The following is an 18,970-nucleotide window of genomic DNA, read 5'->3' as shown; positions in this document are numbered from 1 at the left end:
TTGCTACTCTGACAATATTTCTTCCAATTTTGGAGCAAATTGAATGAACTTTACAATTTTAGCAGACGACAATTTATCTAGCATGCTAAAAGTTAAATACAGAAGACCAATTGTCATTTAAAGGATACTGTGACCTATCTTAATAGCGCTTTATTTCAATAAGCATTGGACATCCATTGTTTCACCTGTTACACGTAAGCAGACTGCAATTAGCAGTGACGTACTGATCTTCCATACCATTTGAATTTTCAATAAATTCCAATTGGATAGCATCTTAATAGTAAATATGAACAGGACAGACTCAAACTCTTCATTTCAACTGCTTTAAAATTAAATACCAAGAGATGAAGAAGGATATGTTTTTTTTTTTATTTCACATTCGTAGTAAAGCATTTTCAATTTCTTTTCCAAAGATGCCACGCTTTTACCAGAATTTCATATTTCAATGCACATATTCCCCTTTGTCCATTCCATCGATTCACACTGACGTACTTTGTTCCGCTGCCTGACGCCGCCGTAGATCTGCCGCCATTCTTTGAACAGCTTGCTGCAAAATTCGCCGCCGTTGAATGTAGAAAAACAGTTCTATAACCACCCATAACAATATTAATCCAAGTGTTAACGTAACAGAGAAAAACAAAAATGACAGACAAATAGAAAATACGATATGCGCTTTCTTCAGTTCGTGGTTTGTTGCCGACGGATCTTTTGTAACTTCTTGAAACTCCTTATCGGCGCCAAATGTCAGGATTCCCGTCAGGCCGGTTATCAGAAGGAGAAAGATGATAACACCGAGAAGAGCGGTACGTTTCCGGTGTGACAGCGGTTGAAACTGTAACAACTGTTGTCTCAGTGCCTCCAGAGCCTGAAGTATATCAACATTAATTTTACAATCTCTGAAAGGACGCTCCTAAATGAAAGCGATTCAGGCTACACAATTTGCCTTTCCCCAATCTGATAAAAACCAAATATTTTTTCTTTTCTTCATTTTGTCAGAGTAATAACTGAATTCGTGTTTACATGCTTTCATTCATAATCAGACCAAACATTTATAATGTAAGATATCTGGTACTTTTCTTAGTCAATCATAAAATTCAGAATTCGCCAGTTAAACTTATAATCTACAGCTATACTTAACGGTCTGTTTTAGCGAAGTCCTACTTAGTGTAATTTATTTAAATTTGACAAAAATACTGTCTTATCGTTTGCTCAGATTTCATTCAATTACTAACCTCGATTTGATTTACTCCCAGTAAGTTTGCCGGAGGTGAAACACCCCGGAACGTCCTGCAACAAATCTCACAATGGTTCGAGCCTTTGTATCGAACCCATTCCACCAAACAACTACGGTGAACTCTGGCAAGTTGACCTTTGCAGCCACACCGGCTTGTATCTAATGGTTCTGAAATGAACAAATAAAGGAATAATATATTGGAACACAGGGGTTAGACCTCAAAGAATGACCTTGAAGTCACCTTGTACCTGAGTAGCTGGTATGTGCTGTTAGCGCAGCACATATTCTAGTTACGGATTACATTTGTGCCCTTTACTGGAAAAGAAATAGACGTGTGTGACCTTGGTATTTGAGCTGCGGGATTAGTACTTGCATGCAACATATTGTCTGGCTATGGGAAACATTTTTTGCCAAAACATCACACTTTCTTGAAAGATAGCAGAATTATGAACCGAAGTGTTACAGACCATAATCTACACTTGTCATCTTGGCTGCTTTTGTATAGTTACAGACCTGGATTTTACAAGCAATGCATCTTCTCTTTTCCAAATTGTTCGTTCGAAACTTTGTCAGAATAATTTGTATATCTAATATATTGATAACGTAACACATAAGCACAGATAGTGCTTTCAGACTCCCTTTTCAATGCTATAATTATTGTTGAATTGCTGTAAATAATAGGATTTGGGTCATTTATGGACGATTTGGGTTAATTACAGTGATAACTGGATCCCAGCATCACACATTGGCTAAGTTCACGACGAACTCTGGGGTTGAGTAGAGACCGCTCTATAATCGATAACCCACTTGAACGGTGTAAGTTAGTACACCATTCGTACCTTCCTTACTGAAGAGCCAAACTCCTCAAACTCCGCTACGAGGCAGGGTTTATTGGTTCCTGGCGTTTTATCACAGCGCTCAATGTGCAGGGGGAAAAAGTTTTATATATTTCCAGGGCCAAATTTTTGACTCTTCCACGCGTTAAATACTACATATTAACAGATATTAACTAACAGATCAGTGTAACAGACTAGGCCAAATTTCTGATTGGTCAGTTACTTTACAAGTGGGAGAAAGTATCATTTACACAACAGCCTACCCTTCTCTGGTGCTCCGTCGTGAACTTAGCCATTATGTCATATACAATAGTTAAAGGGAACCAAATATTTGATAAAGCAAGTACTCGTTGTAAAATACTATGTATAAATTTGGACCAATCTGAACACGTTCTATAAATAGCAACAATCAAAGCTCACGTCTGCTAAGGTATAAAAAGGCAGATGGATGACAGACAGATCATTCCTTCTCCTTCCCTCCGGAGCGTACACGTTGCGGAGAAGGCATAGGGCATCGACAGACGTAGAAAGCCAAGACAGCTGTCGGTGTCCTGACTAATCCGGAGGGAGTGGCCCTAAAAGGGACTGTTTGTGACAAGGAGCTACGTACTTGGCTGACGGCTTGCTGTTCAGACGGCCTGCAGAACACTGACGGCATGCAGAGAAGCCCCCGAGCTGCTCAAACTCCACGCTCAACGTGGGGGGCGAGCGGGGAGGGGCCCATCACCCACAGCGGAGGAGTGGCGGAGGATTCCAGCGACAGCGGCTTGCAGCACTTACCGCCCTTTTAAGGGCGCCTTCGAGCAACCACGTCTCTTTACGGGTCTCTGTCGTTTAGGTCTCAATGGCCGTGACAGTGATTCACTTTTGGCATCAAAATTATTTTTCTTTGGCATATACACTACGGAAATTGCGTAGAGGTAAATTTTCCCCACTTTGGCTTCAAAAATTTATCTTTTACGGCATGCCTGGTGACATGCCGGGGGTCTATACTCTACATAGCTTAAATGCTATACTGTGCCCTATCGGGCGGATGGACCCTTATTAAACACAAATAACTGAACTGAACAGAGAGATCATTCGGTATCCAGAGATAGAAGAAGACACATCGAGGATTCAACTAATAATTTATCCCAGTACCTTGATAAGGAGGTTATTGCAAGTACACTTTCAGGACTCAGGGCGGATAAGTTATTAAAAAGAAAACGTTTGAAGTTCATAGACTAAAGAAGAGTTGCAGAATTTCAACAAAATTTCGAGCTATAGGGTCAGCGTATAGGAGTTTTACCTTAACGGTAGTTGAATGCTATCGATGATAGCATATATAGGCTGGGCATCGAAAAGCTGAGACGTAGACCAAGAGTTTAGTAATCTGCTGGGTAGAAGAAGGGTTCCAGGCTATAGACGGTTCAGCGTTATTGGCGAAGTACAGCCAAGGCATTGAGGATATACCTATATGGTAGTTGAATGCTACATGTGATAGCACATAGGCGCTGAGCATCCAGGAGTCAGGGCAATCATATAGAGTTGTAACTTCAATTAAGAGGACCGAGACCGAGCATCTATGCGATAGGACTCGTATGTTGTTGATTCAAAGACATTGTTTGACGGGAACTTCAACAAAAAGACCAGTCAAGTATAGTCTCCAGCCTTTTGAGCTAATTATTATTGATTGAAGATTGTTAGTTTGAAACATTTGGTGATTTGCCTGATCCTTGAAATTATCTAGCTCATAATTGAAATCATTTACGAATCACTGGTACACGAATCATTTAGGCAAGGTAGCCAGAGGAAAATTCTATATATATATATATGAGATATTTGGTCTCACCAGCTATACGTTTTAACAAAGGACATACTATTTCGTTTGTCAGCTAGTCTAAGACATAGTCACCTTAGGGACAGGACCCATTTCATTGTTCAAGATACTAAAGGTGTAGACACTTCCCTGGGTCATATAACTCGTATCCTGACAAACTTCTATCATTTAGTAAACAGATAATTTGAAAAGCTTAGCTTGGACAGTCTTTCAGTCAAGCCAAATACGGAATGGGGCAAATGTTTCCATGACTACTTGGGTAGGAGCATTAACAGCAGAAAATTCTGGGATTCTGTAACTGAAATTTTACTGACAAAAATGCTTTACATATTTCTAACTGTTGGTGTAAAATCGGCTGAGATAAAAGACTTACATGGAACGGAAATGGCCAATGACATGGTACAGAATAAACAGATTGGTCTTATGAAATCACATATATGCATACGTTATTGTTATTTTAATATGGACTTTCAGATGCAAGCACGTTAAGCTCATTTCACAACAACCACGTGATAACACGAGTCATAGCATCAAAAGGTAGAACGTAATAAATAGTTGTGTTTTCTTTAACCCATAATATATCCCAAACAGTAATTTGTCGTTGTTTGCAGTTCAGATGCGAAGGAATTATATCACGAGGGCGAAGCCCGAATGTGTAAACTTCAACGGAACTATTGAATACCAACAAATTTTAGAAAATTGATTTTCCAAATTATTGTGTACAGAATAAAATATTGCTATACATTACAAATACAAATGCTTAAAATGTAGATGAATATAGATAGATCATAAGCATTCAGCAAATTTACTAAATAAAATAACTAAGTTGAAAGAAGAAACTGCCTATGTTAGGGAAATTTTAAACAAGCTAGGCAATCTGACTTAAGTACTTGATCTTCTAAACGAAGATCTGAGAACGACCCATTCACATACGTCTTCTGTATATTTTGGATTTCCAGTATTGCTATTTTTATTTTAACCAATCAGACGACTTGTTCGAATGCCAAAGAGTAAGAAAAATATGCAGTTATTCCAGGGTTCGAACCCGGGACCCCTCGCTTACAAAGCAAGTGGCCTACCGACTGAGCTGACCGGCTATCTGACACAATACGACATATGAATTGTAAATATCAAAAGTCAAGGCTACAGGTAGATTTGCAACATGTTGTAAGCTAAGCTCTGATTGGCTAGCGAAAGGGTCGTCAGAACGAGGCCATGAATAGGTCGTTTTCAGATCCTAGGCGTAGCGTAATAGGAGATGTACTTTAGTCAGATTGACAAGCTAGGCCAATTCCAGCCAATAGTAACGCACCTGAAATTTTACCATGTGCTTGCGTTTTTGATGCCATGTAAATCATGATTTCACGGGGGAAAGTTGTCATTTTCCTACTTCCATTTCACACGTCTGATTATTTTTAGAAATCCTTTTGATCAAATTAAGGTAAAATATATATAGGAGTCATCTTGAAAATAAGATATTGCTTTCTGTACTTCTAAAGAACAAAAACACAAATCATTGGCAGTATTGTCTAAATGAAAATAGATTTTGTCAAAAAACATCTTACAGTAATAACAAATGCAGATCATTTGTTCGTCACTTTCCGATCATCTGGTATGAGCGGTCATCGAAGTGAAACCATTACCACGATATAAAAAATAGTGTGTGGAAGTTGTTCAAATGCAACATGCATTCCTACTGAATCATTTCTGGCCAGTCCGATTAATACCTTTGCATTAAAGTAATTCAGAGACTTTTCCGTCTGTATGTACGTTTACTTTAGATTTTAAAACAAATGGCAAGTATGGTATACTTTTGGAATAAAAACAAGCTCTTGAAGAAATGAATTGTCTCCAAACACACTGGAGACAGTATTAAAAATATGCAAAGAACCTGAAAATCGTACACTATCCCTGTCTAAACTGCATCTTAAGAAGATTTTTTTCTGTTTCTAATGACGTAATAATTATGATGTGTTGCATAGTAACACAGAGTTTCAGTCTTCTTTGTGTAATAGGAAATTGGGTCGTTTTAGAATAAAGATTTTTTCTAAGCCGTCAAAGAAATAAAAAAAACAAAAAATTCTACCAGAAGTTTCTCCATTGTCCTGGCAGATACGACAACAAGACGAGCTTGAACTCGCAGAGCAAGCTGCGGCAGTCTCACTAGTTCCACGACTTCCTGTGGAGGAACATGGTGCTTCTGGGTTTGGATCTTTGGTCTTCGTGCTCGGTCCAGGCTATGTTATATAGAAATAATTTATTTTCGTTAATTCACAGTCTGAAGACTATGGAATTTGACAACATTGATTCAGTGTACAAGAACGGATATATAGTTTTCTGACGTCAAATTTCTATTCAGGCAACCCTCCAGTGGGTTTATAAGTTTTTAAAGTTCATTTTGCACGTTCCATCAAAAATGACATTATTTCGAAATTTCAAAATCTTACAGAAGGCATATTTTCATTTCGACATACACGTATATACATACATTCAAAATAATTAGTCATATTAATGAAATGAAACACCTTATATATATATTTATCTTGCCTCCTACAAGTTTCTTGCATTTCTATCGGTCAATAGACGTCACGTGGAGACAGGATATATTCCATATCCTGCTAGTACATTTCAGATATGAATTTTGATTAAAAAAAAATGGCTGCCGCTTTGTTAATTTACAAAATATTAGATTATAGCATTAAGTAAAGGGTAGTCGGCAAGATAAAATCGTTACACAGCTTGTTGGTGACAGGATACGGGATATACGCTGTCTCGAAAATCCATATCAGGCTCGTGCTTCGCTCTCGCCTGATATGGATTTCCTCGACAGCGTATATCCCGTATCTTGTCACCAACCAGCAGTGTAACTAATAATATCCCTCAAGATTCTGCAGATGTTATAACACGAAAAAAACATGCGTTATCCATACAATCCATCCACATGTCAGTCAGTGCAGTGAATTTCAACGCCGTCTTTCTATCCAATAACTTTGCATTCAACGCATTGTATTTTTGAAACCATTTAATACAAAACTTCATGCCGCCCATTGAAACATTAAACGTTGCATTGAAAAACTTATGTCGATGCACCGTAATATGAAATCATCCGACAAAGCATGCTACAACGCAGAACAATGTGAAGACGTTTACACCAACATGAGAACGTGCAGTGTAAAATGAAACGGTTCATTACAACTTGACGTTACCAAGGATTTTTAAGTACATCCTTGACGACATTCATTAAATGTTTGCCCGTTTTCAGCTGGTTTCTTTTCCAGCGCGCCGCTATGCCGTTTGACGCCATGACGTAATAATTGTGACGTCAGAACAGTGATTTGTTGTATAATAATTCACTGTTTTCTGCCTTCTTTGTTTAATAGGAAAATGAATCGGATCGTGTTAGAATCGGTATTAAAGTTTACATTGAAGCCGATGGGAAATATATAATTTCTTTGATTATGAGAATCTGAACTCGAGTTTCGAGCAAATTTTGTGGTAGAAAGCTGTATTATATGATTCTGATACAAAAATAAAAAATAAATCTAAACTTCCCCGTAGGCAAAAGGAGAAAATCTTCTTTTTTTCTAGTTTTCAGGGGAGATAACTCATGAAAAAACCAAACTTATCAGGGGAGGTAATCTAAAGGAAATTTTTGAGAACTTCTGTCACTATATAGCTTGTCAATATGCACCTTACTTCTATCGTTTGACACTTTTAAAGCTTGCATTATCAAGCTGTATGTACACTTTTGGTGAAATTGAGGCCTATTACACCATGTTATCCTTAAAACCGTTTTCTGTAATTCGGAGCGACGTTTAAAAACTAGATGCCATGCAGCCCATGAAGCCATTCAACACATCGTTAGTACATGCCGGTCGACAAAAGGTTGAAAATATGAACATAGAACATAAGCTTTTCTTAGCCTATAAGACAAAATATTGAATCATTTGGTCTATAGTCAAAGAGGTTGGACACATCTTCCAATCTGGGCATATTACCTCGATCGGGGGTGTCTTACAGAGTTGTCTTCCTCCAATCGGGGTAATACAAGAACAGTAGTAAAGCGTATACATGTACAAGATTACATACGAAAACTTAACCAAAAACTGAGAGGACAAAAATGGGCATATTTTTTTTTTTGTAAAAAAAGCAAAAGAGAGTTATTAAACCTGTGTAATGTAAGTGCGTTTATCACAGTGAACAAGTCTGTGGAGTTTCAATCTATTCCCACAAGTGGTTACTGAGATACTAGTTTACATACAATTTTTTTTTACCAAATTGGGGGAAGGGGGAAGCATATGCTGCTCCCCAACCCTTCAAAATTGGTTGTAGGGGTGGGAGTGGTTGGAGTGCCCCCATCCCCTGCTCCTACGCCTATGAACATGTCCAAACTTGTGTCAACGGATTTCTTTTTACTTTACTTTAACTAACACTTTCATACAATTTTGTGGAAAATGTATAAAATATTGGAACCAGCAACAGTAGAAAAATAATTAGACATGGCACCTTGTAGGCAGGTAAGGTTACACTATTATATTACAGGCAAGAGTTCAAAGTTGTATCTGAAATGTGAAAGATTGCTTAAATTTACCCATCTCTCTCAAATGCTTTAAATAGTTACGATAATTATATTGCATGACAAAGGCTTGTTAGAGGTTAAGATGGAACTATCCCGAATCATTAAACTCAATTTTCTCTCTTCTGTTGTAATTAGTAAATACATAATTGCTTATATAACTTTATAAATGTGCCTTTGTGTAATATTAGGTTATTTAACATTGTTCTGTACAATACGGAGATATATTTGGACGAGTACTCAGCTGAGAAAACCATATTGGACGAGCCGCTAGGCGAGTTCAATATGGTTTTCTCAGCTGGGTACGAGTCCAAATATATCTCATATTGTACAGTACAATGTTAAATAACCTTTTTATTCTATATCTATTTTATCTTACTATAATAATAGTTTAAATTAAAAATGTTTCACTGAATATTGTATTCCTGCCTTTTCTAGTTTTTCCTAGCTTGGTATGAGTGCAAATATATATTATACAGAACAATGTTAGACCTTAAATAACCTTTTTATTCTATATTTATTTCACTTCATACGTAATATACGTAATTCATTGAATGTTGTTTTTTCTGCGTATCATTATTAAAAAAAGTATATGGTGCAACCTCCCTACAACAGCCATTTGGCGATTTGGGTGGTAATAATACTTGGCTGAGATATTATGCCCACAAACATTGCCAGCAAGTTTGGTGAAGATCGTATGAAAACTGTTAGACTTAAAAGAGCGGACAAGGCTAAATTCCCCGTTTTTCGAGTAATTCAAGGACTATAATCAAAGAGTGCCCGGTACAATTTGGCTGGTTATCGACATTGGCCGAGATGTAATGCCCATAAACATTGTCAGGAAGTTTGGTGAAGATCCGACGAAAACTGAATTATAGAGCAGACATGTTTTGGATGCTGACCGCCCGTCCGCTGCCATTCATAATCTTCTCCATTTTGTTTCTTAACCGTTAAATAAAAACTGCTGAGGTAGCTATTCAGACAGTCAGGGCTGATACCAATTTCTAGGTTTCGTCCGGAACGGCTTCTTTTAGCGACTTTTCAAATATTCCAACATCTGATGATCCTTTTTACTGTATTTTTAAATTTTTGATTATTAACGAACGTTTTAATATCTAAATCAGATAGCATTGTTATCCCTTGAATCGTTTTTGTGTTTTGTAAACAAAAAAATACTCAAATTAAATCCAGATTTCAAGACGCATAATCAAACTCTGTACATAGAGCGCCTACTTCGTCCGATTTACATTCGGAACATTTTCACGCGTTTCTGGCTTTATCGTATGTTTAACATGGGACTGTTGAACCGTCCAAATACAGAAAATACAGGATTTTTTGTACGCGCGTGCGTCCAAATACAGAAAATACAGGATTTTTGTACGCACGTGCATCCAAATACCGTAATATATTGTACGGTCACGTGTCTCAAACGAACGTTCGCGATTGGATAGATAAAATAGGTATAGAATAAAAATATATATTAAATATGGAAACTCACGTAAATATAATTACTTGCATAACGTCTTAGATATACATGTGACTAGTAAATTTGTACACATAATTACTTACATCACGTTGTAATATTCCATGTCATTAAACAAAATAAGGCCGCCGAAAACGATTTAATGTATACTTGTCTAATGTCTAATTTAGCCTACGGTGGCAGTTGAAAAATTATGTAACTAGTAGTTGCTAAGTGATGTTTTCACGCGGCCGCAGAAATGGGAGTCCTATGGGTAATAGACTGGAAGGTAGAAAATGGTGTTTGGGTGCTTTTCATCTTATAATGGTGGTTACTTATGCCCTGTTCTGTTCTCCTGTTAATGATGGGGGCATAAAAACATAGCTTGTTCAAGAAAGTTCATAATCATCGGAAGCCATGTCATACCAAAATTTAACAAGTGACCGAGTATTGCAGTGGCAATATATTCAGACTGTCCCCTACCGGTGGAAAACTTTGTCAGTGTTCGTCCCTTGTGGTTGTTGGCACACTGGAAACGTATGCAAGGAAACTGGAGCATTTGTTGACGGACCTACCGAATCTGCACTTACTAGGATACAACGATGAAGTTGGACAATCGGAATGCATGGCTAAAACGAACACGGTTCGAATATTATAGGCTTTAAGCAACAAGAACTGATGTGGTTAGCTACTTAGGACTTGCACTGTTTGCTTGTGGGTCTTGCATAATCCATGCACAAGCATGCCAGCATGCCAGCTTTATGTGCTATGAGGCTGATTGGAAATATCCAAACGGTGTGATGCTTTTAAGGATTCAGATTTGCGGACGGATAGTGGACGGATGCAAAGACAGATGGACGGAGTGCATTCCTATTGTCCCCTCCGTTGTTCCATCGGTAGGGGACTAAATACTTCAAGGCATTTAGGAGCTAAGAATCAAAGTCTATTTTCACTTAAATTTCAATAGTGACCTTGCCCTACAAAGATGTATCATGTACGCGACACATTGTCTTAACATGGGGAATATTTGCGTGCAGTACTAAGATAATTCATCAATGCACACAAACGTTATGGAGCGGAATATAATAGTCACCTTGACCTTTGACCGACAACCATGGGTCATGTGCGCGACACAAGTCTAATCATGGGGAACATTTCTGTGTAGTAATAAAATATCCTTCTATGCGATTGAAAATTATGGGGCAGAAAGCTTTATACTAGACAGTCAATGGTAACTTTGACCTCTGATTGACAGGGATGGGTATGCAAAGCAACACAGGCAACACATTATCTGGTTATGGGGACAAGTGTGTGAGTGTATATAAAAATGCTTCAATGCATTTAGAAGAGAAGGAACAAAAACTATTTTCACATTAATTTCAAAAGTGACCTTGACCTTTGACCACTAAGCATAGGTCATGTATGCGACATTTTGTCTGGTAACGAGGAACATTTGCTTGTAGTGGTAAGAAAATCCTTCAATGCATGGAGTGGAAACAGATTTTTACTTGACCTTAAACAGTGACCTTGACCTTTAACCGACAAGCCTAGATCATGTTTGACACATTGTCTCATCATGAGGAATTTTCAGTGTGTAGCACAAAGATAATCCATCAATGCATATAAAAGTTATGGAACGGAAACAATTTTTCTTGACCTTCAAAAGTGATCTAGACCTACGACCTACAAGCCTAAGTCATGCACACGCATAATCTACATAATTATTGCCCTCAGTTTTATGAACCTAGCTTGAATACTTTTGAGTAATTGCATGATCCAGATTTGCGGACGGACGGACAGGGGGCATTCCTATAGTTCCCAATGGTGTTACACCGGTAGGAGACTAAAAGGGACAGCTGAAACACATCGCATTTCATGTAGATGTCCTCCATAATTGAAAGAAATGTCAACTTGAATACATTTTCAGTTATGTTCTCGATTTCAGAATTTTCTGAGTTTTCAAAAGTTTCAGTATCTCATATCTACATTTTTAATATTTTTAGTTTATACATATCCATTTTAGGTCGATTGTGAAGGAAATTCTGCAACTTATATTAATCACTCTCGACACCTTATTCCTGATGGAATCCATCGCCACGAGGGTATGACAGAAGAGGCCAGTTTCCCTTTTGATGCTGAGCGCCAAGCAAGGGAGCTACTGTTACCATTTTTTCACGTCTTTGGTATGACGCGGCCGGGGATCGAACCCACGACCTCCCGCACTCGAAGCGGACGCTCTACCACTAGGTTATCGAGTTAATACTTTTGATATATCTATTTATTACCCTTGAACAATTTTATCTATTTTGCTTTTGTTAATAAAAGTCTGAATTTTAACAACAATAGTTCGGAATAATCTCACTATGTTGTTTATTCTTTATACCTTACATATATATGGAAATAAGTTGTAAAATATCTGTATTTGTACACTTAGTATGTCACCTTCAGAAAATAAAGTTATTATTATTATTATTGTTATTATTATTATAGTTGTCAACGTTAGTAATAAAAGTTATCCAAACTGTTGTACTTTTCTATTGTTCAGGTAATGTATCTGGAGATAAAATTATCAGACTAACTTGCTAATGCATATACGACAGATAAAATACCCGAAATAGCATTGTGTTTTATTATAATTCCCATAACTTAGCAAATTCGGTATGGTGCATTATCCTAAATTGATCCACAGACACTTATGGTAAGGACATCAAAGTTTCTCTGTTGTAATAAATGAATCTATTCTGTATTCGCTTTCATTTTAGCATCATTTTTAAAACATCATGAGCTCAAAAATTGACGTTCACCAAGGAGGCAAGGGACAGTAAATATGAAAATTCCACAAATCTGTGCTGATACCAGTGCGAAAAAAAAAATCCAATTTTGAGAAATTCCACGTAAATTTTGAGCGGATGTATTCACATACTTAGCATTGCACAATGAGACATTTTTAGCCTGCCGATTCTATTGTTTCTATGATAAAAACGGGTAAAACTCCAATTTCAGGACACTAAATTTTGAGGCAAAAAATGGCCCAAAATGCACACCTGGCGCGACCTGTACAATATTATCTGCAAATGACTGACCTAAAACACATGTATATTTTTAAAGCATGTGATCAGACGAAAATAATGGTGGGAAGAAAAGTGTCTCATAACCGTTTACTTTTTCCGCAAATTTGAGCTGAATCTGGATGGATGGATGACCGTTTCCATTTCGTCTGACTTCCGTTACCTCAGGTAAGATTTTAGACCCGGCCGTCTACACGGAGCTAGGAAACATATTTATTTTACACAATAACTACTCGTACGCAGGAATCCTCAGTTCTTTACATAAATAACCAGTTGAATATAAATGTCTTTAAAGTACATCTGTCTATTAAATTTAAAAACGTAACTGGCCTCTGTCACTCAATAAACAATGTTATTGTTCCTTCTCTTGTGAAGGAATATTTTAATTCGGTAAGTCACACTTGACTGAGCTACTGATATCGAAAGCTGTTGTCATTACAAGCTGGCCAATTAAACTCCGTGGCCTTAGAAATAACCTGTTCTTTCCTAATTGAGGCGACTCTCTGACTGAACGCGTTCCGTGGATTACGTATCACTAAACCCGAAGATGATTGATTGGTTCTTTTATTTCCTCCATTCTTGAAGAACATAACATATGAACATTCAGTTGACCAGATTGACATATATCAGCAAATTTAAATGTAAACAACTAAATATTATCGTTACCTTCAAATACATGGTTAATATGTGAAAAAACAAACCCATTGCGACCCTCTAATTATGCGCAACAAATTCACGCTTCGAATCGTAATGGATTGACCGGGTCAATGTCTTACTGCCGTATTTACTCTACTGAAAGTGGTAACAGATTTAATTTGTTGTTGGATTTAACAATTTATGTTAAATAACTAGCATAAATACTAACTTGACATTTTTGGCAGTATAAAACAGACATTGCAACCAAAATTTTACAAGATGATCATTTTATATTTATATAGATGTGCCCTAGAAGGAACTTTTGCTATGCTTTAACTTGTTATATACTATATGATTTAAACATTTTTCTATGTTTCAAATCAGTGATAGTTTAGTGCGGATTTTTCCAGACCCATCATCATAAATGGTCTGATTAAATTGAGTTACCCAATAGATAGGCGTTATTCAGGCAAGCACTTGCAAAAGTCAAAGCAGGAAAATCCACATACAAAGCACAAAATCCAACTTTTCGCATGCCAGTTGTTTGCCCTTTTTTTGCATAGAAAGTCCTCCTGGTTATCTCATCAGCTTACGGATTTGTTTTAAACTTTAAATATTTAGCATATGTAAACTTGAAGTTATATCAAAATAAAAATAATGAGGTTTTTAAATAAATTACATTGGTAATATGTATTAAACACCAAGACATGGATCTTCTTCTTCCTAATATAAACATCTAACAGGATTTACGTCAAGTTAAAATAAAAAGTTAAACGTTATTGACGATCTCAAAAAATGAAATACTTTCCCTATTGAAAAATTGTGTAAAGCCCATAATAATATTACCGTCAAATAAAATAAGCAGTCGATACGGAAATATGATTATTGATTTGTCTTCGTGACAACAAACTACCTACAAACTATCATATCTTGTTCGAATATAAGTTATATAATATCTGTCTCAAGCCTTTCCACTCATTCTACATAATTTTGACACCCTAAGACTGCTAGAGGGCCATCTTTGTGGCCCGACTAATGTACTTTCTTATTGCTTTATTCTTTGAATCAATATCCTGTTTCAACAATTTGCGATCTTTTTTGTACTATATGTATTTGTAATATTGAAACTGCAACAAAAAACTTATCAAAATATCAACGAAAATAAAAGTCTTGCAGATTTCTTCTTCCGAAGTGTACGAGATTACTGTAAAGTGCTGTAGTATACACGTTAATGTAAGAAGTACTAGGCAAATCACGGTAGATCTACTTTATTAGATAATGGTGTAAAATATAAATGAAAAAAATCGAAAAAAAAAAATACTTAAAGTAACATTCAATGTTTGCATACAGATGTTCCGCCATTATCTTTTAACAGCTACATAACGAAAATGAGAAACTTTATACAATCTACTTACATCCGCACTTGCTGCTGTGATGTTTTCGGATGAACTATCATTTGTCCTGATTGTAATCCATTCTTGCGAATTTTTAAAATCGCTACACATATCTCGCAATCAACAAACGGAATCAAAATCCCGCCAAAGAAAGAGACGTCAATAACATCTTTTTTACATGACGTCATGTCATTATTTGACCTAAGTGAGTCGGTATTATAATTAAATATTTAATTTTTGTGCGTATATTTGTTTATATATATTAGGTGTTTGCTTGGAGCAGTACATCTGATATCCAGACGCGAGACGTTAAAATCTTTGGATATCTCTGCCATCAAATTAGTATATATTTTGACGAAACTTTCAACGGAGGAACCTTCTACAGCAGCAGAAGAAATGCAGCATGATAACTGTATTTCTGTCAGCAAGGGGACGGCAAATTGGTTATTTGGTCTTCCCACTGTTCGACACACCTTATCCGTGAAAGGGTTTTCGTAAACTGCAGCTTCATTTTGCAAGATTCATTAACAATTTGAAGGCCTAATCATTTTAAAGGTCTCCTAGGTTAAAGTAAGAACGTTTCTGAATTTTCAAAATCTGACTAGAAACGCACCTTTCCCGTTAAATCGCTGTTTTGAAAAAAAAAGAAGAAGAAATTTTACGAATTTTTGCATGGACATGTTGCTTTCTTATGCTTAAATCTTGAAAGTTTTCTCACAATATCTTTACAAATAAAATTGAATTTTATATATATAAAAAAAAGTTTGCTGTCAACATGGCGATAAATTCAAAACTACTAAAAATGTTTCGAAATTTAGGAAGTTCCTATTATTATCACTAGAATAAAAAACTTCTTTGCACGTATAAAGTAATACATGCGCACGTATTAGTTTATACGTGCGAAGAAGTTTTTTATTCTAGTACGTGCGCACGTAGTTGTTTGTGCGCTTATGTTTTTTGTACTAGTACGTGCACACGTATAAGTTATTACGTGCGCACGTATTAATATAAAAACATCTATGTCACCTCTGTGCCACAGTAGAATGCTGTATAGTAATATTAATGATTTTTTTTCTGTCTTTAAGTTACTGAAGAGAAATTATTATCGACCTTTTTTTAACGCGGTTACATATCGCAAATAGACTTTTTTTCTTTCGCTTTACCAAATGTATAAGCAATTATTTGAAAATTCGTGTGCATTTCGTTGTACATAAAGTTACGAATGTTGGACTGAGATAACAAAATAATCATGAACAGTCTTTTGCCTTTAAACATCAAACATTTAAAAATTTAGAGACGGTTTAATGATATTTTACTGAAAAATAAGTTAATTAACCGTTTCACCACAAACCGTTTATCTATACAACTCTTTATTCTCCCTGTGCATTAGTGCTTTAGAATTTCCGTTGTCATGACAACACAAATTACAATTACTTGTAAAATATGATAGAATTTGATTTGCCTGAGATGACTGAATCACATTATACAAGTTTCTAGTTTCTGCATGGACAAAAGAAAAACAATGATATTCCAGCTATTTAAATTCATTATGCAATAATTATTTACTGTTTCCCTGGAATGGAAGTAGGTGAGCAGGCGAGGGATAAAATTCATTTATTATGAACCAAAATGACAGATAATTTGGACAGGATAAACTCCTTTAACCTCTGCCAAAACGTGCATATTTACGCTTAAATATCTAATAAACTTGTAAGGGCACGAGGGATTAACGACTTAAAGCACGCCTTTCCCCATTTTATAAGTGTATAATAGAGACGTTTGTGACATTTCTTTTGTTGCATGATACGGAGCCATTCAATGGGTCGCTTCTATATTTAGGAAATATAATGCGATTTAGGAAATATAATGCGTTCAGATGTCCTGGTATTTACATTAGAATTGTATTTATAGCATATTACAGGAAAGAATGAACGTATTACCGCGTGTGTCCCACGTTAAACTATTTAAAACTGTTTGAATAAATTTAAAGTTTCCAGAGTGCCAAGTATAAATTTAAAGTATAAATTTAAAGTTTCCAAATATAAATTTAAAGTTTTGAAGTACACAAGTAGCTCCATATTTGCAAAAAAATGGTCTTTGATATTACTTGATAATTAAACAGTGAAGCTATTTGATCTACTACTAACTAGACCTATTTCTCGACATAAATCAAGTGAAGGAAATCAATTGAAAAAATATGGTAATTAAGTGTGTTTAAATAAAAAAAAAAGATGAAGTAGTTGGAATAAATTTCCATGTCCAATAGGACAGTATATAAATCCTTGCAATTACTTAAAATCATACTTCTTACATTAGTAAGATAACATGCAAAATATCCGACTTCATAATTTCATTTGGTTTATGAATTTGTCTTTTATGACTTACATTCGTTTCCCAAAGCGAAAAGTTCTAAACCATCAAGCTTTCATATGACGTCTACTCTTGCTAAAGGTCGCACGCCTGGAGGTTATTATTTCCTTTTTATGCTGTACGACACCGCTCTAGGAAACTTGTTAATTATTTTTGATGTTTTCTGTGCGGGGGAGTGTGTCTGATGTATTGGCAGTCAATGTATGATTGTCGCAATGTCGCAAAATTATTATACATCTATCCGAAACGTTTTCACTTCAAAGAAAAATTCTGACCTTAGCGAGCGGCGACCAAACCTTGCACGAAATCGCCTCAGATTTCCTATAGGGAATGTTTTCAAAATTACCGAAATATCCCCCAAAAGGGATAAAAATGACAGATGGATCCTCTGATTATAAATGGGGCAGTGTGTCGTAATAAGTCAGATTCTACAGTTTTTGGTTGCGGGTTTATCCCGCTACCAAAGTTAAGTGTATTTCTGACAATCATGTAGCATCTTTATTTGATTCCAAATCACATCCAAAGGAATTTGTTCATGTGCTACACAAAGTAGTCCCATTCATGAACAATGCGGATGAATTATCAATGATCAAGCAGTTCTTATTCATCCTCTATCCATTCACACTGGCCATTTAGATTATATAAGATCTGTCAATGATTAGGTATTCCAGTCCATGGTTACATCACTGACTTCCAGCTGTTCATGTAAGGTCAGGCAGAGTTTATCTTAGATATGAGGCACATTAGTATTTGTTTCTTATACATGTATATTTATAGATTGGCATTTAAAATGAAAATAACTCTAGCAAAACCGGCAACCACCAGACATCTCAAGGCTTTGATTTAGTGAATGAATTTCTGTTGCATAGATAAAGCAAGAAATTGAATTTATAGATCTACATTAAACAAAATTTTTAAAAAAACTAAATGGAAGTCATATTTTCAGTATAGCGCTGGGAGAGTTTTCTTTAAATAGCAAAAAGATTGGGGATACATCGTGAGAAAGTCTGTTCAAGGAACATTTGTGCAATTACAAAATCATATACCATTATATCAGACTGGTTGCATGCTGATCCTTCTAGAGAGTGTCTTTTGTAAAAATATAAAATGGTTATAACATGACTGAAAAAGACAGGCAACAAACAGACGATATATGCGAATCCTACATGTGTTACAGGATATATGTTTGGTCAAAATATCTTTCACCGAGCGAATGACGGCACGAGCGAAAACGTACAATATGGTGTTTGAATGAGTGAAAGATATTTCAATAGCACAAGAAAACAAGCACAGTTTCTTTTTATTCCCTTTTTTTTTTTTTTTTTTTTTTTTGTATTTTAAGTGTCCTCCCAAATTGTACCTATTTTTCCAGCGCGACGCCACGTGAACTGCTTCACAAAATTTTGAGGACACGATATTTTGAAAAAAAAAATGTTGAATAATTATAAAGATCACGAAGTCGTGTGGATTCAGTTTTGCTCTTTACTTTATAATAAGAAAAATAACTTTTGGCTAGTTCTATAATTTTATACTCGTTTTGAAATTATGAGCCCGGCTGTTCGAAACTTTAATAGA

General features: G+C 36.0%; 1 protein-coding gene across 1 annotated transcript; it reads right to left on the bottom strand.

Moving 5' to 3' along the window:
* Nucleotides 1-347: 347 nt before the first annotated feature.
* On the bottom strand, nt 348-15,179 carry LOC123529652 (E3 ubiquitin-protein ligase MARCHF8-like). The gene is made up of 4 exons (XM_045310071.2): nt 15,047-15,179; nt 5,976-6,126; nt 1,233-1,402; nt 348-865 (listed from the first exon to the last, which is right to left on the bottom strand). Exons 1-4 carry the CDS (start codon nt 15,134-15,136, stop codon nt 479-481), a joined length of 798 nt encoding a protein of 265 aa, XP_045166006.2. The 5' UTR covers nt 15,137-15,179; the 3' UTR covers nt 348-478.
* Nucleotides 15,180-18,970: the final 3,791 nt, after the last annotated feature.

The sequence above is a fragment of the Mercenaria mercenaria genome, chromosome 13 (assembly GCF_021730395.1).
Source record: "Mercenaria mercenaria strain notata chromosome 13, MADL_Memer_1, whole genome shotgun sequence".
In the NCBI taxonomy this organism is placed as follows: Eukaryota; Metazoa; Mollusca; class Bivalvia; order Venerida; family Veneridae; genus Mercenaria; species Mercenaria mercenaria.
This window is presented reverse-complemented; position numbering and strand designations above follow the sequence as displayed.

Excerpts from the sequence above, each read along its gene's own strand:
- LOC123529652 (XM_045310071.2), bottom strand. The coding sequence starts at position 15,136 with ATGTGTAGCGATTTTAAAAATTCGCAAGAATGGATTACAATCAGGACA. Across the intron at positions 6,127-15,046 it reads TCACAGCAGCAAGTGCGGAT|CCTGGACCGAGCACGAAGAC; the intron begins GTAAGTAGATTG and ends TATATAACATAG. Across the intron at positions 866-1,232 it reads TGGGAGTAAATCAAATCGAG|GCTCTGGAGGCACTGAGACA; the intron begins GTTAGTAATTGA and ends GATATACTTCAG.